This window comes from Oncorhynchus kisutch, linkage group LG5 (genome assembly GCF_002021735.2).
Source record: "Oncorhynchus kisutch isolate 150728-3 linkage group LG5, Okis_V2, whole genome shotgun sequence".
Lineage (NCBI taxonomy): Eukaryota > Metazoa > Chordata > Actinopteri > Salmoniformes > Salmonidae > Oncorhynchus > Oncorhynchus kisutch.
This window is the reverse complement of record NC_034178.2, coordinates 7,031,931-7,052,823: the sequence shown is the minus strand read 5'-3', so window position 1 is coordinate 7,052,823 and position 20,893 is coordinate 7,031,931. Positions and strand designations below refer to the sequence as shown.

Below are 20,893 nucleotides of genomic sequence, written 5' to 3'. Positions count from 1 at the left end.
CCAGATGCATTTTCTCCCCCATCTCTCCAGCCCCCACCCAGTCCAGTGTAAAGACAGTACTTCCTTTCAATTACCCAGAGTGCATTGTTGTCTGCCAGTTGTCAGTCAGGGGCGGTGACAGGGCTGCGGTGTGGTTGGACGACAGCGGCTCTCTTTCTTCTTTCTTCATTCCCTTCTCTCTCTCTCTCTCTCTCTCTCTCTCTCTCTCTCTCTCTCTTTCTCTCACTCTCTTTCTCTCACTCTCTCTCTCTCTCTCTCTCTCTACACAAGGCTTTACTGTCTGCTTCCTGCTGTCATGACAACCAATACAATAGCTCACATCAGTCAAAGACTGCTGTTGCTTGATGTTAATAGGCTTCTATTGTCATTTACACCAAATACTTAATTTGTGAATTAAGCTCTACAACGCTTCATTGAGTGAAGGGGAAAAGTTTAACCTTTTTGGGATAGGGGGCAGAATTTTCACTTTTGGATGAATAGCGTGCCCAGAGTGAACTGCCTCCTACTCAGTCCCAGATGCTAATATATGCATAGTATTATTAGTATTGGATAGAAAACACTCTGCAGTTTCTTAAACTGTTTGAATGATGTCTGTGAGTATAACAGAACTAATATGGCAGGCGAAAACCTGAGAAAATCCAACCAGGAAGTGGGACATCTGAGGTTTGTAGTTTTTCAAAGCTTGGCCTACCGAATACACATTGAGATATGAATAAAGTTGCACTTCCTACAGCTTCCACTAGATGTCAACCGTCTTTAGAAACTTGAATGAGGATTGATTCCATACATCGTTTGACATGTTTCTAAAGGACTGTAACAGAACTTTTCAAGTTTTTGTCTGGATGAAGTGCCTGCGCCTCATGAAGATGGATTACTGGGCTGAACACGCTAACAACAAGTGGCTAATGGACATAAATTATGGAACTTTATGGAACAAATCAGTCATTTATTGTCAAACTGGGATTCCTGGGAGTGCCTTCTGATGAAGATCATCAAAGGTAAGTGAATATTTATGGTGTTGTTTCTAACTTTGTTGACTCCAAAATAGCGGATATTCCTGTGGCTGTTTTGGGTTCTGAGCGCCGTTCTCAGATTATGCTTTTTACATAAAGTTGAAAAAAAATCTGAAACAGCGGTTGCATTAAGGAGAAGTCTATCTTTAATTATGCGAATAACACTTGTATCTTTTATCAATGTGTATTATGAGTATTTCTGCAAAATCACTGGATGTTTTGGAATTAAAACATTACTGCATGTAAGGCACCAGTGTAAACTGAGATTTTTGGATATAAATATGCACATTATCGAACAAAACATACATGTATTGTGTAACATGATATCCTATGAGTGTCATCTGAAGATCATCAAAGGTTAGTGATTAATTTTATCTATATTTCTGCTTTTTGTGACTCCTATCTTTGCCTGGGAAAATTTTGTTTTTTCAACTTGGCTATGACCTAACATAATCATATGTTGTGCTTTCGCTGTAAAGCATTTTTGAAATCGGACACGATGGGTAGATTAACAAGATGTTTATCTTTCATTTGCTTTATTGGACATGTTAATGTGTGAAAGTTACATATTTCTAAAAAACATTTTTGAATTTCGCGCGCTGCCTTTTCAGCGGAATGTTGACGAGGGGTTCCCGCTAGAAAGATTAACTAAGTTTTATTGAGTGTAAGGAAAAATATATATTTTTAAAATTTTCGGTTAAAATGATTATTCTTTAATTGAATGTTGAGAAAAAGTTCAACAGAGCTTTGTTGAAAGCCTGTCTTTTCCGCTTCCATTATGGCAATCCCAGGATCAGGGAGAAAACATGAATATGATACTGAAATGATATCCTGTTGATATCCTGTTCATTCAAATAGAGTTTGCAGGTCAAGGTGTAACAAAACGGATGGCACTGTGATAGACTACATCCAATTTGCTGAGTAGAGTTTTGGAAGCTATTTTGTAGACGACATCGCCAAAGTCGTGGATCGGTAGGATAGTAGGTTTTACTAGGGTAAGTTTGGCGGCGTGAGTGAAGGAGGCTTTGTTGTGAAATAGAAAGCCGATTCTAGATTTCATTTTGGATTGGAGATGTTGGATATGAGTCTGGAAGGAGAGTTTACAGTCTAGCCAGACACCTAGGTATTTTTTGTTGTCCACGTATTCTAGGTCAGAACCGTCCAGAGTAGTGATGCAAGTCGGACGAGCGGGTGCGGGCAGCGAACGGTTGAAAAGCATGCATTTTGTTTTGCTAGCGTTTAAGAGCAGTTGGAGGCTACGGAAGGAGTGTTGTATGGCATTGAAGCTCGTTTGGAGGTTAGTTAACACAGTGTCCAAAGAAGTGCCAGATGTATACAGAATGGTGTTGTCTGCGTAGAGGTGGATCAGGGAATCACCAGAAGCAAGAGCGACATCGTTGATATATACAGAGAAAAGAGTCGGCCCCAGAATTGAACCCTGTGGTACCCCCATAAAGACTGCCAGAGGTCCGGACAATAGGCCCTCCGATTTGACACACTGAACTCTGTCTTCGAAGTAGTTGGTGAACCAGGCGAGGCTGTCATTTGAGAAGCTTAGGCTATTTAGTCTGCCGATAAGAATGCGGTGATTGGCAGAGTCGAAAGCTTTGGCCAGGTCGATGAAGATGGCTCGCACAGTACTGTCTTTTATTGACGGCGGTTATGATATCGTTTAGTACCTTGAGCGTGGCTGAGGTGCACCCATGACCAGCTCGGAAAACGGATTGCACAGAGGAGAAGGTATGATGGGATTCAAAATAGTCCGTGATCTGTTGATTAACTTGGCTTTCAAAGACTTTATAAAGGCAGGGCAGGATGGATATAGGTCTATAACAGTTTGGGTCTAGAGTGTCACCCCCTTTGAAGAGGGGGATGACTGCGGCAGCTTTCCAATCTTTAGGGATCTCGGACAAAACGAAAGAGAGGTTGAACAAACTGGTAATAGGGGTTGCAACAGTGGCGGCGGATAATTTTAGAAAGAGAGGGTCCAGATTGTCTAGCCCAGCTGATTTGTACGGGTCCAGGTTTTGCAGCTCTTTCAGAACATCTGCGATCTGGATTTGGGTGAAGGAGAAGCTGGGGAGGCTCGGGCAAGTAGCTGCGGGGGGTGCGGAGCTGTTGGCCGGGGTTTGGGTAGCCAGGAGGAAAGCATTGCCAGCCATAGAGAAATTATTATTGACATTTTCGATTATCATGGATATATCGGTGGTGACCGTGTTGCCTACACTCAGTGCAGTGGGCGGCTGGGAGGAGGTGTTCTTGTTCTCCATGGACTTTACAGTGTCCCAAAACTTTTTGGAGTTAGAGCTAAAGGATGCAAATTTCTGTTTGGACTGTGTGTATTGGTTCCTGACTTCCCTGAATAGTTGCATATCGCGGGAACTATTCGATGCTATTGCAGTCCGCCACAGGACGTTTTTGTGCTGTTCAAGGGCAGTCAGGTCTGGAGTGAACCAAGGGCTATATCTGTTCTTAGTTCTACATTTTTTGAAAGGGGCATGCTTATTTAAGATGGTTAGGAAATAGTAAGTCCATCTGTCATGAAAAGAGCTGAGGTTTCTAGTACTACTTTCCCTGTACCATTTAACAGAATCAGCTGACACTGTGATCTCTAGCACAAATAATCAGTCTAAGAGAGAATAATTAAAGGAATTGTACAGTACAATCCCAAGGAAATGACTGATGTAAAGCAAGCAAAATGTCTCTCTCTATTGCTCTCTCGCTCAGAGACTGAAATAATAGAGTGAACGGGATGAAGGAGGGCAGATGATTTAGTAGCGGAGCTAGACTAAAAGAGAGAGGGGAATAGAGAGATAGATGAGAGGAAGCAGCCAGAGGTGTCCATAGAGATTGAATGGTTTATAGTGGGTGGCGTAAAAAAGCTGCCAGTAAGGCAGTGTGTTTTCGGTGGGTGTCTAAAACCCAGCAGAGCATGGGGAGAGGGATCAACAGTATCACTGAGAAAAAGGAGTGCGAGGGTGAGTGATAGAAAGAGAAGAATGATGGAGAATGAGGGGAGAGAAAGGGATGCAGGAGAAATTATGGCGAACAATGTGGAAAGAGAGAGGGAGAGAGTGATAAACAGAGATGGAGGAGGAATGATTGAGAAGAGGGGAGAGGTAGGGAAACATGATGAGAAGGATTGAACTCCCAGTGAAAAGTGATGGGAGGACGGAAAATGTGAGGACAAAGAATAGATCATTCTGCCACTGAAAGAGATGGGATAAAGAATATGAATAGATGTAATAGTGTCCACTCTCAAAGTGTGACAGATAAGGCAGGACCACAACTCCAGAACTGTGATGTCAAGCTAATCCAAAGAAATCATGAGAGCATCTCACCATTTTGAGCATTTCATTCAAAATGACATTTGTGGGATATCCACAGGACTTTCCATTGATTACGCAACACAGCATTCAACGATGCCAAAACTATGTTCATTTCCAAAAGACATGGACTTCAGCCCTCTAAACCTCTGAACATTTTATTTGTCAGAAAAATAAATCCTTTGGATACAGTAATATAAATGTTCACCTATGTTGATGCACAGATGTCATATTGCATTATCCAAAGGATTATCTTTGTGACAAATAAAAGGGACACATACAGTGGTTCATCCTTTAAAAGTAAAGTTGTGTCACACTGCCGCAGCATTCTGTGGCACGTCATTTAATTTTCAGCCATTTTTTCTGCTACTGCAAGTTATTGCTAGTTTGACCACCAAAGGGCATCTTTCAGAAGCATTTGATAGTATTCCGTATTGGCAGAGAATTCAAAACCTTTTTTTGTAATAACATTGTATATGGGAATGATTTTAAGAAATTTGGCTTAATTAATTTGATTAATATTATGGTGAAAAACAAAACCCTCAGGGTTTCCGTTAGGATGGAATGGAAAATATGGCGTTGTACAACATGACGGTCGGGAGTAGGCTACAGGATTGGAGGATTCTAAAACTTTGTTCCAATATTTCTGTAAATCAGTGAAATGTATTCCCGTAGAAATTCGTTATGGATCCATAACTAAATCAACATCTGCATTTTGAAATAATATTTTTTTATCATTATTTTATGAACGAAATCTGTTTTTGTTTATTAGGATACTGTGCAGTCTACAATACATACTGTAGTATACATGGGAAAGTGCTTGTTTCCTTACATAAGGGAGATCAGGCCCTGTCTGTACTACATAATGTGGGGCACGTGGGAGACCGGGGTTCAAATCCCCATTGGGGAGAAAGGAGTAGGCTGTCCTTCTAAATTAGAATTTGTTCTTAACTGGTTCCAGATGTGTTATTTCATAGTTGTGATGTCTTCACTATTATTCTACAAGGTAGAAAATTGTAAAAATATAGAAAATCCTGGAATGAGTAGGTGTGTCCAAACGTTTGACTGGTACTTGCTGGAACCAAAATTATGGCGCTGTACAACGTGACGGACGGCAGTACAGTACTGGGCTATTTAGCTAAAGAATCCCAGCAGGGCATGAGGAAGGACTAGGCTGTCCTTGTAAATAAGAATTTATTTCTTAACTGATTTGCCTAGTTAAATAAAGGTTACACTAAGAGCATAACATTTCTGCACCCTAATTTTCTAGTTTTTGTCTAACCAATACCCAAACTGAGATTAAGTGAAAATAAAAATCTCATTGATTTATCAAGACCAGTCCCCATGCTTGCCTCAGAGCAGCACGTAACGGTGCTAAAATAGTTGTAGGCTTTTGCTTCTAACTTTTATATGCTCTTTAGATAAATAAGACCTACACCATTTTTAACAGCACGTTACTAAACACTAGTGAGACTCATTTGGCCTATGGTAGGCCTACAATATATGGAAAAATATTTTTTGCAATGACTTGACTCTCTGCCAATAATTACATTCAGAGGATTGGAGGACTCTACATTAATATCTAAGGGGCATTTTCCGTTAGGATTTGTGAAAATATCTGAGAATATCTAAGTTTTTTTTATATAATTCTAAATTAATTTATAATAATAATAATCGCTTTGTTTAAAAAGTAGCAATATTTTGGAAATTTCATTTTCATTTAACCTAGAGTGAGCGAGAAAAAGGCAATTCTTGAGCATGGGGTGAGACATTCTCACTAATTTGTAAATAAAGCCTGTTTGTTATTTAGAATTATTTCTGGAGAAACCTAAATTGATTATTTAGCAGACATCACTTGCTTATTCATGAAGATGATGAGCGATTGGCAAAGGCATTCTGTAATCTGCTAGCATGACGGCATGACATCAACGTCGCTCTAATTACAGTCAGAAGACAGTCGAAGAGACTTGTGTGGACTTATGGAAAGGCTTGGTAAGAAATGTTTTATATATACAGTGGGGAGAACAAGTATTTGATACACCTCCGATTTTGCAGGTTTTCCTACTTACAATGCATGTAGAAGTCTGTCATTTTTATCATAGGGACACTTCAACTGTGAGAGACGGAATCTAAAACAAAAATTCAGAAAATCACTCATTTGCATTTTATTGAATGACATTAAGTATTGGATACATCAGAAAAGCAGAACTTAATATTTGGTACAGAAACCTTTGTTTGCAATTACAGAGATCATACGTTTCCTGTAGTTCTTGACCACACACTGCAGCAGCGATTTTGGCCCACTCCTCCATACAGACCTTCTCCAGATCCTTCAGGGTTCGGGGCTGTCGATGGGCAATACGGACTTTCAGCTCCCTCCAAAGATTTTCTATTGGGTTCAGGTCTGGAGACTGGCTATGCCACTCCAGGACCTTGAGATGCTTCTTACGGAGCCACTCCTTAGTTGCCATGGCTGTGTGTTTCGGGTCGTTGTCATGCTGGAAGACCCAGCCACGACCCATCTTCAATGCTCTTACTGAGGGAAGGATGTTGTTGGCCAAGATCTCTCGATACATGGCCCCATCCATCCTCCCCTCAATACGGTGCAGTCGTCCTGTCCCCTTTGCAGAAAAGCATCCCCAAAGAATGATGTTTCCACCTCCATGCTTCACGGTTGGGATGGGGTTCTTGGTGTTGTACTCATCCTTCTTCTTCCTCCAAACACGGCGAGTGGAGTTTAGACCAAAAAGCTATATTTTTGTCTCATCAGACCACATGACCTTCTCCCATTCCTCCTCTGGATCATCCAGATGGCCATTGGCAAACTTCAGATGGGCCTGGACATGCGCTGGCTTGAGCAGGGGGACCTTGCGTGCACTGCAGGATTTTAATCCATGACGATGTAGTGTGTTACTAATGGTTTTCTTTGAGACTGTGGTCCCAGCTCTCTTCAGGTCATTGACCTGCCGTGTAGTTCTGGGCTGATCCCTCACCTTCCTCATGATCATTGATGCCCCACGAGGTGAGATATTGCATGGAGCCCCAAACCGAGGGTGATTGACCGTCATCTTGAACTTCTTCCATTTTCTAATAATTGCGCCAACAGTTGTTGCCTTCTCACCAAGCTGCTTGCCTATTGTCCTGTAGCCCATCCCAGCCTTATGCAGGTCTACAATTTTATCTCTGATGTCCTTACACAGCTCTCTGGTCTTGGCCATTGTGGAGAGGTTGGAGTCTGTTTGATTGAGTGTGTGGACAGGTTTCTTTTATTTTTATACATGTAACGAGTTCAAACAGGTGCAGTTAATACGGGTAATGAGTGGAGAACAGGAGGGCTTCTTAAAGAAAAACTAACAGGTCTGCGAGAGATGGAATTCTTACTGGTTGGTAGGTGATCAAATACTTATGTCATGCAATAAAATGCAAATTAATTACTTAAAAATCATACAATGTGATTTTCTGGATTTTTGTTTTAGATTCCGTCTCTCACAGTTGAAGTGTACCTATGATAAAAAATTACAGACCTCTACATGCTTTGTAAGTAGGAAAACCTGCAAAATCGGCAGTGTATCAAATACTTGTTCTCCCCACTGTATATATATATATTTATTTTTAATTATCAGAACACTAACCATGTGTGTTTGCTTGTTTTGTACTGTTCTGTAGTTTCGACCCAATGATTCATCTGACAAACAAAGATCTTTGCGTCCTGCAGGTCCAGGTATGGATAAAAGCTGGCGAGACATTCAACAATGTCATCTTCACAGACGAATCAACCGTGGCCCTTGAGCAATTGGCTCAAAATTGCTACAGAAAAAAGGAAGAAGATCAAGCAAGTTCCCCTCCATCTCCATGTTTGGGGGGCAATTTCTTGCCAGGGACCAGGCCCATATTTGATTTTTGTTGGTAAATTTGGCTATTTACAAAGCAAAAGGTACATAAAATATTGTAGCCTACACCTCACAGACTGTTATGTGTTCCACTATAATTCACTCTTGCCTCCTTTTTCAGGTATCATGGCTCAAGATTTCTTTGAGGAAGAAAGCATCAAGAGATATGATGGGCCCTATGTCAGAGAGGTATTTCTGGGTACACATAATTTCTATCAAGGTAGAATTATAGAAATATTAGTTTACGTTTAGGGCGATTTACATTTCTATTTCTATTATTGTACCTAATGTTGGCTGTTAGGCTAAATGTCTTGTTTTCTTCTCCAAATGCAGACAATGACCCAAAACACACTGCCGCCCGGGTTTGCATTGCAAATGAGGGCATAAACTGGGTCAGAACGTCAACAGAGCAAGTAGACTTTTATGTAGTAAAATAAAGGTTAAATAAAAATACCTTCGGTAGACCTACAGTATATCTAAAAAAAATGTTTTTTCATCTCTACATGTAGGTCTTCTGATTTCAACCTGATCGAACTTGTTAGGCATCAACTGAAAACATTAATCCATATCTCTGCCAAGCCGTCAGGCAAAGATGAACTGGTCAAGACCATCGAGATGTTTTGGCTAGAGAAATTGACGATACAACAATGCAACAAATACACTGATCATCTCAGCAAGGTTTTACCTGTGGTCGTGGAGCTGGGTGGAAGCTAAAATGTAGTTAATATAAACATCTGCATTTGACTGTCTTTTTTCTGGTTATTTTATTTTATTAACAAAAGCATAAAGATGTTGATGAAGAAATGCTGTACTGCTGTTTTGAGTTAGAAATGTAACACTTTAGAGTACTCTAGCATTGAATACATTGCAAGTTGAGGGATTTTCACAACAGTAGCCGGGCTATAAGAAGTAGATTGTCCTGCTAATAGGAAACATTTGCATGACGGGCTACATTCTTTATTGTAACCACAATTCCGCACATAATTTGTATCTACCTTTCCAATTACTTTTAGAGTTTGGGATTTACAAATGTGCGCTTTTAATTATTAGTTACATTGTTTTAGTTCGAATGTGCAGACTTTTCTAATTTAAATTGTTATTTTATGTAGGATGCTACATTTTTGACCAGTTGCAAATGTAAGTAGGCCTAATAAAAAAATCCTACTTCTACTAGGCTGTTAAGCCTCATAGCCTACCTCAGCCAGTTAAGTTATTTTATATTGGTCTAGGCTCCGAGGAAATAGACTCCAATTAAGCCCTCTTGTTGTTTGTAAAGTCAAATTAAAATTCATTTTTTTGTTGAAATTAGTTGCTCGACTGGTGTAGGTTTTCTTCATTTGTTGGTGTGCAACACTTGCATAACAAGCCTGCTATATTTTCAGCACCAGGCACTGTTCACCTCCTATTGATTGTGCTGCGGTTGCAGCCAGCTAGTTTTTTAAATTGAACCTTTATTTAACTAGGCAAGTCAGGTAAGAACCAATTCTTATTTACAATGAAGGCCTACCCCGGCCAAACCCGGATGACGCAGGGCCATTTGTGCCCCGCCCTATGGCACTCCCAATCACGGTTGGATGTGTTACAGCCTGAATTCGAACCAAGGACTGTAGTAAAGCATCTTGCACCGAGATGCAGTGCATTAGACCGCCACTCATGACCAATATATACAATTGAAGTCGGAGGTTTACATACACTTAGGTTGGAGTCATTAAAGCTCATTTTTCAACCACTCCACAAATTTCAAGACAGGGATTTTTTTTCAAATCTGAGCTACAGTTGAAATCAGAACATACACCTTAGCCAAATTCATTTAAACTCATCATTTAAATTTAATCCTAGTAAAAATTCCATGGCTTAGGTCAGTTAGGATCACCACTTTATTTTAAGAATGTGAAATGTCAGAATAATAGTAGAGAATGATTTATTTCAGCTTTTATTTCTTTCATCACATTCTCAGTGGGTCAGATGTTTACATACACTCAATTAGTATTTGGTAGCATTGCCTTTGAATTGTTTAACTTGGGTCAAACGTTTAGGGTAGCCTTCCACAAACTTTCCACAATAAATTGGGTGAATTTTGGCCCATTCCTCCTGGCAGAGCTGGTGTAACTGAGTCAGGTTTGTAGGCCTCCTTGCTCACACACGCTTTTTCATTTCTGTCCACAAATGTTATATAGGATTGAGGTCAGGGCTTTGTGATGGCCACTCCAATACCTTGACTTTGTTGTCCTTAAGCCATTTTGCCACAACTTTGGAAGTATGCTTGGTGACATTGTCCATTTTAAAGACCCATTTGGGACCAAGCTTTAACTTCCTGCTGACTGATGTCTTGAGATGTTGCTTCAATATATCCACATAATTTTCCTCCCACATGATGCCATCTATTTTGTGAAGTGCACCAGTCCCTCCTGCAGCAACGCACCCCCACAACATGATGCTGCAACTCCCGTGCTTCACAGTTGGAATGGTGTTCTTCGGCATGCAAGCCTCCCACTTTTTCCTCCAAACATAAAGATGGCCATTATAGCCAAACGTTTCTATTTTTGTTTCATCAGACCAGAGGACATTTCTCCAAAATGTACAAACTTTCATCTTCCCATGTGCAGTTGCAAACCGTAGTCTGCCTTTTTATGGCAGTTTTGGAGCAGTGACTTCTTCCTTGCTGAGCGGCCTTTCAGGTTATGTCGATATAGGACTCGTTTTACTGTGGATATAGATACTTTTGTACCCGTTTCCTCCAGCCTCTTCACAAGGTCCTTTGCTGTTGTTCTGGGATTGATTTGCACATTTCGCACCAAAGTATGTTCATCTCTTGGAGACAGAATGCGTCTCCTTCCTGAGCGATATGACAGCTGCATGGTTCCATGGTGTTTATACTTGCATACTATTGTTTGTACAGATGAACGTGGTACCTTCAGGCGTTTAGAAATTGCTCCCAAAGATGAACCAGACTTGTGGAGGTCTACAAATATTTTTCTGAGGTCTTGGCTGATTTCTTTTGATTTTCCCATGATGTCAAGCAAAGAGGCACTGAGTTTGAACGTAGGCCTTGAAATACATCCAGAGGTACACCTCCAATTGACTCAAATGTTGTCACTTAGCCTATCAGAAGCTTCTGAAGCCATGACATCATTTTCTGGAATTTTCTAAGCTGTATAAAGGCACAGTCAACTTAGTGTAAACTTCTGAACCACTGGAATTGTGATACAGTGAATTATAAGTGAAATAATCTGTCTGTAAACAATTGTTGGAAAAATTAATTAATGGTATCATGCACAAATTAGATGTCCTAAACGACTTGCCAAAACTATAGTTTGCTAACAAGAAATGTAGTGGTTCATTGGAACTTTTGGTGGTTCATTGGAACCACTCGATATGATTGGTCATATAAAAACCGTGGGACCCAAATGCATAATGAGTGCTCTAACTCTCCCTTGTGGTTGTCTAGAGCAATGAAGCTGTGACGCTGGGTACTTCTAAATCCCGCAACGTAAGCTCGGAGGTACCACTGTACTGTGGGATTAATCTTTGGTCTCGACATACAGGTAACTGCCAAAATAATGGAAACACTTGTGTAAATGAGGGATACAAAGTATAATGAAAGCAGGTGCTTCCCCAGAGGTGTGGATCCTGAGCTAATTAAGCAATTAACATGCTTAGGGTCATGTCTAAAAATTCTGGGCAGGTCTTTATTTTGGCCAATATTTTGACTACCATGGCTATGTACCCCATCCACAAGGGGGGGGCATAGCCTGTTGTAATTTGTAGAATCTATGCCAATGTGCATTGAAGCTGTTCTGGCTCATGGTGGCCCAACGCCCTAAAAAGACACTTTATGTTGCAGTTTCCTTTATTTTGGCAGTTACCTGTACATTTCGGCATGGTGTAAAACTGTTTTTCATCAACACACCTATAAAGACACACTTTTTTTTATTCCACACCACAATCAGTAGTCTCACTGCTGGTAGCAACAGGTGCATGTTCCCTGAGTAAAACCCAGTAGAGTGCCTCTCACTTCTTATTACTGTAATGATGGAAAAATGCACTCTTTACTTTGATCCAGGACCAATGCTGTTGCTGTCTGTGATGGAAACACTCACTGAGCATGGTGGGCTTTTTATCAGAGCTGACTGTCTTTAATCATGTCTTTCATCATCAAAGCGAAACAATGGTTATTTTGTGATTCATTTTGCTCTGTCATAAACCATTCTAAAAAGCAGTGTGTGCATACGTATATACCAATGAGATATATATCCATACAACTCATAATAATGGCACCAGAGCATTGTGGCATTAGTTCTCTGGATGCTACAGTACCTATTCCACCAAGTGAGGAAGAGCTCATTACTGAACAATATTTCCCGTCATGCCAAGATCAATGTGTCATTGAGAGAGAAAGAGGAGAGAGAGAAGAGCAAGAAAGAGAGAGAGAGAGGCAAGGGAAGAGAGAGATATAAATAGAGAAGGAAAGAGGGAAGAAGAGCGAGAGAGAGAGACAGAGAGAGCGAAAGAGAGGACCCAGAGCATTTCCCTCTGGAGTGTTTCTTCTTGAGGAGACTTTTCAGAGAGTAAGAGTGATATTGCTGATTTGACACGGCGTATGCAGTGAGGGAAGGACAAGTGGAGATAAACAGTGTTTGTAAACACAAAGTAGCCCGAACAAAAGAAGAAGAAAAAGCAGGACAGAAACATACCGCCAGAGGACGGCTTGGAGAAGTATACACGCACCTAAAGCTATAGAGATCGTCTCACATGTTGAGTTACCTGTTATTTGTCATTATAGGAAACAAACAAAGAGGATCTTTCTGTATGTTTTTCTAAGATCATACTAACCCTCCTCATAACTCCACGCAAGTGAATACTCTAATTTTGCCAAAGAGTTCTGAAACCTTCTTGTTAAGGCTTGACTAAATTGTTTTTTATCTGTTTCTGTTTAGAGTCAAGTGCTGGCGAGAAGAATGCAAGGGAACGACCCTAATGGAATGGAATAGTACAATGGCTGCATCGAGGAAAAACGACAACCCTCCTTTTCAACCAGAATCCCACCACTAGGCTGTATTAAAGCAGTCGAGGGTACTGAATTAATGTCAAGCGTCTCGTGGAGGCAGCATCATGCTGCACCACTGGAAGTAGCTGGAGGACCACCCATGGAGATTCCGCCTTCTCGACGTTCTCAATGCTCCTAACACACACCAAGTAAACAGAAATGCCTTCAAAGGTCAGCTGCTTATACTTGTTGACGGTCGTTTGCTGGGCTAGCGCTCTCTGGTACCTGAGTCTGTCCCGTCCCTCCACCTCTTACGTGGGCCAGCTGTCCATCCCCATCCGCCAGAAGACCAAGCTCACCAAGAATGTGACCTTCAGCAATATACGGACTCGGCCGCTCAACCCACACACCTTCGACTTTGTCATCAATGAGCCCAAGAAGTGTGAGACGGTGGCACCTTTCTTAGTCATCCTGATCAGCACCACCCACAAGGAGTTTGATGCACGTCAAGCGATTCGAGAGACGTGGGGCGACGAGAGCACGTTCGGCGATGGCGTTCGCGTCCTCACACTCTTCCTGCTTGGGAGGAACACGGACCCGGTGCTCAACCAGATGGTGGAACAGGAGAGCCAGATCTTCCACGATGTCGTGGTGGAGGACTTCATAGACTCCTACCACAACCTCACCCTCAAGACCCTGATGGGCATGCGCTGGGTGGCCACCTTCTGCTCCAAGGCACAGTACGTCCTCAAGACGGACTCGGACATCTTCGTCAACATGGAGAACCTGGTCTACAACCTCCTCAAACCCACCTCCAAGCCGCGGAGACGCTACTTCACGGGCTACGTCATCAACGGAGGTCCGATTAGAGACATGCGCAGTAAGTGGTACATGCCCAGAGACCTTTACCCTGAGGCTAAGTACCCGCCTTTCTGCTCGGGCACTGGGTACGTGTTCTCGGCAGATGTGGCCGAGCTCATCTACAAGACGTCCCTGCACACCAGACTGCTCCACCTGGAGGATGTGTATGTGGGTCTGTGTCTTCGCAAGCTGGGCATCCACCCCTTCCAGAACAGTGGCTTCAACCACTGGAAGATGGCCTACAGTCTATGCCGCTACAGACGGGTCGTAACGGTCCACCAGATCTCCCCGGAGGAGATGCACCGCATCTGGAATGACATGACCAGCAAGAAACACCTCAAGTGTTAATCAGCTACCTACAGTTAGTGCCAATATGAGGAGGTCCGGAATTCTTCTTCTTCTTCTTCTTCTCCTTTATTGCTTATTCTCTTCCTCCTCCTCTGCCCCTTCCTCCTCTTCCGATCTCTGCTTTTCTTTGTCAATGTACAGCACATGATCCTGAGGGAACGGTACTATAACAATAACCTTCTGGCCGTTTGCATAGTCCAAGAGACGCTTCGCTAAATGCCTCTTTATCAGACCAAGGTTTCGCTCTGCCGTTGTAAATCCTGCATTCTCCCCCGTAGCTATTGATGAGTTTAAAGGCCAAAAGGTAAGAAAAGATCATAATTATAGACATTTTCAGAAATATATTTGATTAAAATGACTCTATGACTTTACTTTACTCTTATGAAAATCAAATAATGTCCCACAATGCAACAGTATGCCATTTGCACCATATGTTGTTTATGAGATGAAATCCCTAAAACACAGAGGTAGAAGCTTAGCAGTGGAACAGAATAGCTCAGATGCTATTAGGCTAATCTATGTAGGCAACGCTGCTAATTTACAGAAAAAGTCTGGCCCCGTTACTGAAGTAGTAGGGATGATAAGAAATACCAAGATATACAACCTATGTAACATGTTCTGCTGTCAGTTAGGTTGATAATGAATGTCCACTCTTAATTTCCAGTCTTTGTATATTTAATAAAGATGTATATGTGGGTTGTACTGTTTTGGTACCGCAACAGATGTTGTCATAGTGAAAAGACCATGATAAGTATACAATGTAACAACGTGCTGTCGACATAGATTGAGTGTTCATTGGAATGATCTAAGATTGTTAGAACAGGAGACTAACAGTTCAATGGACCCTCTGTGTGACATGACGGACATACTTGCCTCTGCAGTTGAGTTGTAATATATTGTTTTAAAGATCAAACATATTTTCTTACTATGTATTTGGAGTCCTTTGTATTGTACTAGGTAGAGAATGGCTTCATTTCTTGAACACCAGTATTTCTTATGGGACGGTACAAATGGCGATGTAACAATATTAACCACATGCATTCCCAGGTGAATGTTATTCTATCTGTATGTGATGTGCAATAACTTCTTCGCTCTTTAAGCCGCGCTGTGACAAGACAGACTGCAGAGTGTTATATTTTATATGACTTGAAGCCGCATTACATTAAAGACGTATTTCATTTGAGAGTGTATCCCTTTTTTCCTACGTATTTGGGATTTGTTTTGGCAGTTTATAATATTGTTTAATTATTCAATGAGTTTTATTTCCATACATGCAGTAGACTGCCAAATACCTATTTCTACCTGAACTAATGACTTCAGCTTTACCCGAGTCCCTCTCTGTAGTTGCAGTGCATCCGGTAATGAATTGTAAACATGTTCGGCGCTCATTAAGATTGCCTATCAACACAACTCTCTGTGTAAAGCTGTCAACACGCCATGAACAACTACTCAGAGAAACGCCTTCATGCTATGACTCTGAACTACTCGACTGAATACTCAAGATTTGCATTTGCTCATCTGTAGAGGTGTGTGTGTGTTTTGAGTTGTCAATTAGGCTCCCCATTAGTTGACGCCATTGGCGACAGCTAGTCTTACTTGGGTCCGACACACATTACAGACATTTAAAAACGTGTGTGTGTGTGTGTGACTGTGTGTGTGTGTGTGTATGTGTGTGTGTGTGTGTGTGTGTGTGTGTGTGTGTGTGTGTGTGTGTGTGTGTGTGTGTGTGTGTGTGTGTGTGTGTGTGTGTGTGTGTGTGTGTGTGTGTGTGTGATGTAAGAATAGAGCTCCAGTAATTGGTTCTTCCTATCTGTGAGAGCAGGTTTGTCAGATGCAGACAGGTGTGTGTGTGTGTGGCGGAGGTGAGAACACTTTGAAACACAAGTTTACCATCATGGCTCCTGGGAGCCTCTGGGGAGTTAGGTAGATTCTATATAGAACAAAAGGGGATTCTCAACAATATATATGTTGAACACACAAAGACACACTGTGGTAAAACATTTACAGTGTTCTCACAAACAATATTGTCATGAAATCTTTGAGGACAGACACATCCCTATGTCCTAACCGTTTTCCGCAAAATAAGAGTATTCCCAGATGCTGTTCTGGTAGAAAATCTATTTGGTTAACTTGTGATCAACTTGAAACCCCTTGAAATGTAATTGGACTTTTAATACTGTAGATAAATGGTGTTTTGATGGCTTGCTCCATTCTAAATGGATCCACTTAACCACATGTTCATTCCCAGAGATTGTTCAGTAGAATGGCCATTCAGCTGATGGTTTTCTATTAAATGACTCACGGGTGATATATTCACTACATGACTCATTTTCCATAGATTGCAGTTATATTTGCAGTGTTGTACAATAAACTGAACAATTGTGAATAACATACTGTAGTAATGGAAGACATGTTGACAAGGAGACAAGGACAAGGAGGCATCAGCCAGACGGAGAAGACAAACTGCTGTGTTGACAGATAACGGTAGTTCTGGTGAGTCTTTGAAGTGGATTCATTTGTGTGTTTATTTCAATAGACTCTAGGCCATTGGTAAAACAAATAGGAAAATAAAGAGATACAAGCTTCTTAGTAGACTTTTATCACATTCAAAGTGCATTTAAGTAAAAAAACTGAACCACATAAAAATGTGCGACCCACGTTTAAAAAAAAAATGGTACCAATCTGAGGGCAGCATGTACCATCTGCCATGGTAGCAAAGGGCTCCTTCTGATGAGGGCTCACTGAAAGCAGCTGGGCACACAAGAGTTTTTATTTTCAGTGATGCTATTGTGTCACAAAATGATCTCTGAATATACAATGGGATTATGGAGTGTTGCTGTTGGTTGGTGTTGTTCAGCTGGAGGAATACGCATAGGGCTTTTCTGCATCTGTTTCACAGAGGGCGTTGGTGGATCTAATATAGGAAGTTATCTAGGTTACTCATTGTACACTGTTTCGTGTTGAGCCTGTGGTCTGTGTGTATGGGACACAGGAAGAGGGGGGCGGGGATGCTGTTGCCCTGCTTTTCTGAGTGGATGAGTGCAGATCACTTGTTGTGAGTGTTGAGGAAAAGCCTTGAAATAGAAATGATCGAAGAACGAGACATTTTTATTCTAGTGCCAGTCTCCTGGGAGACAAGCTCCCCCACGCACACTGTGATGAAGCAGAAAAATGAGTTGATTATGCAGATTTTAAAATCATATCGTTTTTTTCCCCACATCTGCCAATCAACAGCTATCTCCTCTGGAACTGTCTTGCAAAGCAGCGTGCCGTGCTGTATGTGAGCAGGCCTGTCGGTGCGTGCATGTAGGCTTACACATGCCAAAGCAATACTCCATCACATGGGTAAATACCCCAGCTCAATCCTCAGTGCCGAGTAGTTCCAAACATCTATTGACACGGTCTTGTACTCTGGAGAGGGCACAGTGTATTTGGCAGTTGGTGACATTTTCTTATTACTTAGAACTGACTTAAAGGTCAGGATGTGATGCAGTGCCTCTATGATCCTCCCACGTGTTATTCATCTTTGTTACAGTTGCTGGAGTTTAAAAGTGTGATAAATATGCATGAAACAAAAGTACATTTGTTTGGATTGGAATGTTTTGGGATTGAATTTGCATTGCCCCCCCCCCCCCCCCCTGCAAATCAGATCAATCAGAATACTTCAAGAGAGGCAAGCAGAGAGACAAGCTGAGTTTGTGTTCTTGTGTCTGCTATCTTTTACTCCATTGAACCACAACGATAATATCATGCCCATCACTGCAGTTTTTAGGGAAGGGATTTTGTCTGCCTCGTTTTTCAGACAACACTTTATATTTGCCCCAAGACGATTTGTGAAGGCAGGCTTTGAATATATCACATCAAATCACATGCAGACATTGCCTCAGACATATCTTATATTTGTAAGACATCCTGTTGACATGTAATCGCTAAAGCTAATGCAATACGTCGTTCATGGAGACCCTGACTGCTTTGAACATTCAGTAGTCCAATAGTCCAATAGTTAGAGGATAAAAACTTAATATTCACTGTTCACTAAAGATGTGTCATCTAAGCACAAAATCAACTCTGACTCATACTGAGTCAAATCTGACTCATACTAAGTCATCTCTGACTCATACTGAATCAACTCTGACTCATACTGAATCAAATCTGACTCATACTGAATCAAATCTGACTCATACTGAATCAACTCTGACTCATACTGCACGGTTGACATTCATTAATTCCCTCTCTTTCTGTTCTCTACGCCACAAGCCTGTCTGCATCTAAAAAAACTGCTTTCTCTTTCTCTATTTCTTTCTCTATCTCTGTCTCTTTTGCGATCTCTTTATCTATCTCTGTCTCTTTCTCTGTCTATGTCTCTTTCTCTATCTCTTTCTCTGTCTATGTCTCTTTATCTATCTCTGTCTCTTTCTCTATCTCTGTCTCTATCTCTGTCTCTTTCTCTGTCTATGTCTCTTTATCTATCTCTGTCTCTTTATCTAGCTCTGTCTCTTTCTCTGTTTCTGTCTCTTTCGCTATCTCTGTCTCTTTCTCTATCTTTGTCTCTTTATCTCTGTCTCTTTCTCTGTCTCTTTCTCTGTCTGTCTCTTTATCTATCTCTGTCTCTTTCTCTGTCTATGTATCTTTCTCTGTCTATGTCTCTTTATCTATCTCTGTCTCTTTCTCTGTCTATGTCTCTTTATCTATCTCTGTCTCTTTCTCTGTCTATGTCTCTTTATCTCTGTCTCTTTCTCTGTCTCTTTCTCTATCGATGTCTCTTTATCTATCTCTGTCTCTTTCTCTGTCTATGTCTCTTTCTCTATCTCTTTCTCTGTCTATGTCTCTTTATCTATCTCTGTCTCTTTCTCTATCTCTATCTCTGTCTCCTTCTCTGTCTATGTCTCTTTCGCTATCTCTGTCTCTTTCTCTATCTATGTCTCTTTATCTCTGTCTCTTTCTCTGTCTCTTTCTCTATCTCTGTCTCTTTATCTATCTCTGTCTCTTTCTCTGTCTATGTCTCTTTATCTATCTCTGTCTCTTTCTCTGTCTATGTCTCTTTATCTATCTCTGTCTCTTTCTCTGTCTAAAAACTCCTTTCTAGGGAGTTTTTCCTAGCCACCGTGCTTCTACACCTGCATTGCTTGCTGTTTGGGGTTTTAGGCTGGGTTTCTGTACAGCACTTTGAGATATCAGCTGATGTACGAAGGGCTATATAAATAAATTTGATTTGATTTGATATGTCTCTTTATCTATCTCTGTCTCTTTCTCTGTCTATGTCTCTTTATCTATCTCTGTCTCTTTCGCTATCTCTGTCTCTTTCTCTATCTATGTCTCTTTCTCTGTCTCTGTCTCTTTCACTATCTCTGTCTCTTTCACTATCTCTGTCTCTTTCTCTGTCTATGTCTCTTTATCTATCTCTGTCTCTTTCTCTGTCTATGTCTCTTTATCTATCTCTGTCTCTTTCTCTATCTATGGCTCTTTCTCTATCTATGTCTCTTTATCTATCTCTGTCTCTTTATCTATCTATGTCTCTTTATCTATCTCTGTCTCTTTATCTATCTCTGTCTCTTTCTCTATCGATGTCTCTTTATCTATCTCTGTCTCTTTATCTATCTCTGTCTCTTTATCTATCTCTGTCTCTGTCTATGTCTCTTTATCTATCTCTGTCTCTTTCTCTATCTATGGCTCTTTCTCTATCTATGTCTCTTTATCTATCTCTGTCTCTTTATCTATCTCTGTCTCTTTCTCTATCGATGTCTCTTTATCTATCTCTGTCTCTTTATCTATCTCTGTCTCTTTATCTATCTCTGTCTCTGTCTATGTCTCTTTATCTATCTCTGTCTCTTTCTCTGTCTATGTCTCTTTCTCTATCTCTGTCTCTTTCACTATCTCTGTCTCTTTCACTATCTCTGTCTCTTTCTCTGTCTATGTCTATTTATCTATCTCTGTCTCTTTCTCTGTCTATGTCTCTTTATCTATCTCTGTCTCTTTCTCTATCGATGTCTCTTTATCTATCTCTGTCTCTTTCTCTGTCTATGTCTCTTTATCTATCTCTGTCTCTGTCTATGTCTCTTTCTCTATCTCTGTCTCTTTCTCTATCGATGTCTCTTTATCTATCTCTGTCTCTTTCTCTGTCTATGTCTCTTTATCTATCTCTGTCTCTGTCTATGTCTCTTTCTCTATCTCTGTCTCTTTCTCTGTCTATGTCTCTTTATCTCTGTCTCTTTCTCTGTCTCTTTCTCTATCGATGTCTCTTTATCTATCTCTGTCTCTTTCGCTATCTCTGTCTCTTTCTCTATCTATGTCTCTTTATCTCTGTCTCTTTCTCTGTCTCTTTCTCTATCGATGTCTCTTTATCTATCTCTGTCTCTTTCTCTATCTCTGTCTCTTTCACTATCTCTGTCTCTTTCACTATCTCTGTCTCTTTCTCTGTCTATGTCTCTTTATCTATATCTGTCTCTTTCTCTGTCTATGTCTCTTTAT

At 40.9% G+C, this 20,893-nt stretch overlaps 1 protein-coding gene across 1 annotated transcript in view; it reads left to right on the top strand.

Moving 5' to 3' along the window:
• LOC109890097 (beta-1,3-galactosyltransferase 1-like) overlaps positions 1-15,608 on the top strand; it is a 118,427-nt gene extending 102,819 nt beyond the window's left edge. Inside the window, exon 3 of the mRNA XM_031824325.1 lies at positions 13,167-15,608. Coding sequence (XP_031680185.1) covers positions 13,436-14,425 — 990 coding nt within the window. The 5' untranslated portion in view covers positions 13,167-13,435 and the 3' untranslated portion in view covers positions 14,426-15,608. The remainder of the gene's footprint in view (positions 1-13,166) is intronic.
• Positions 15,609-20,893: the final 5,285 nt, after the last annotated feature.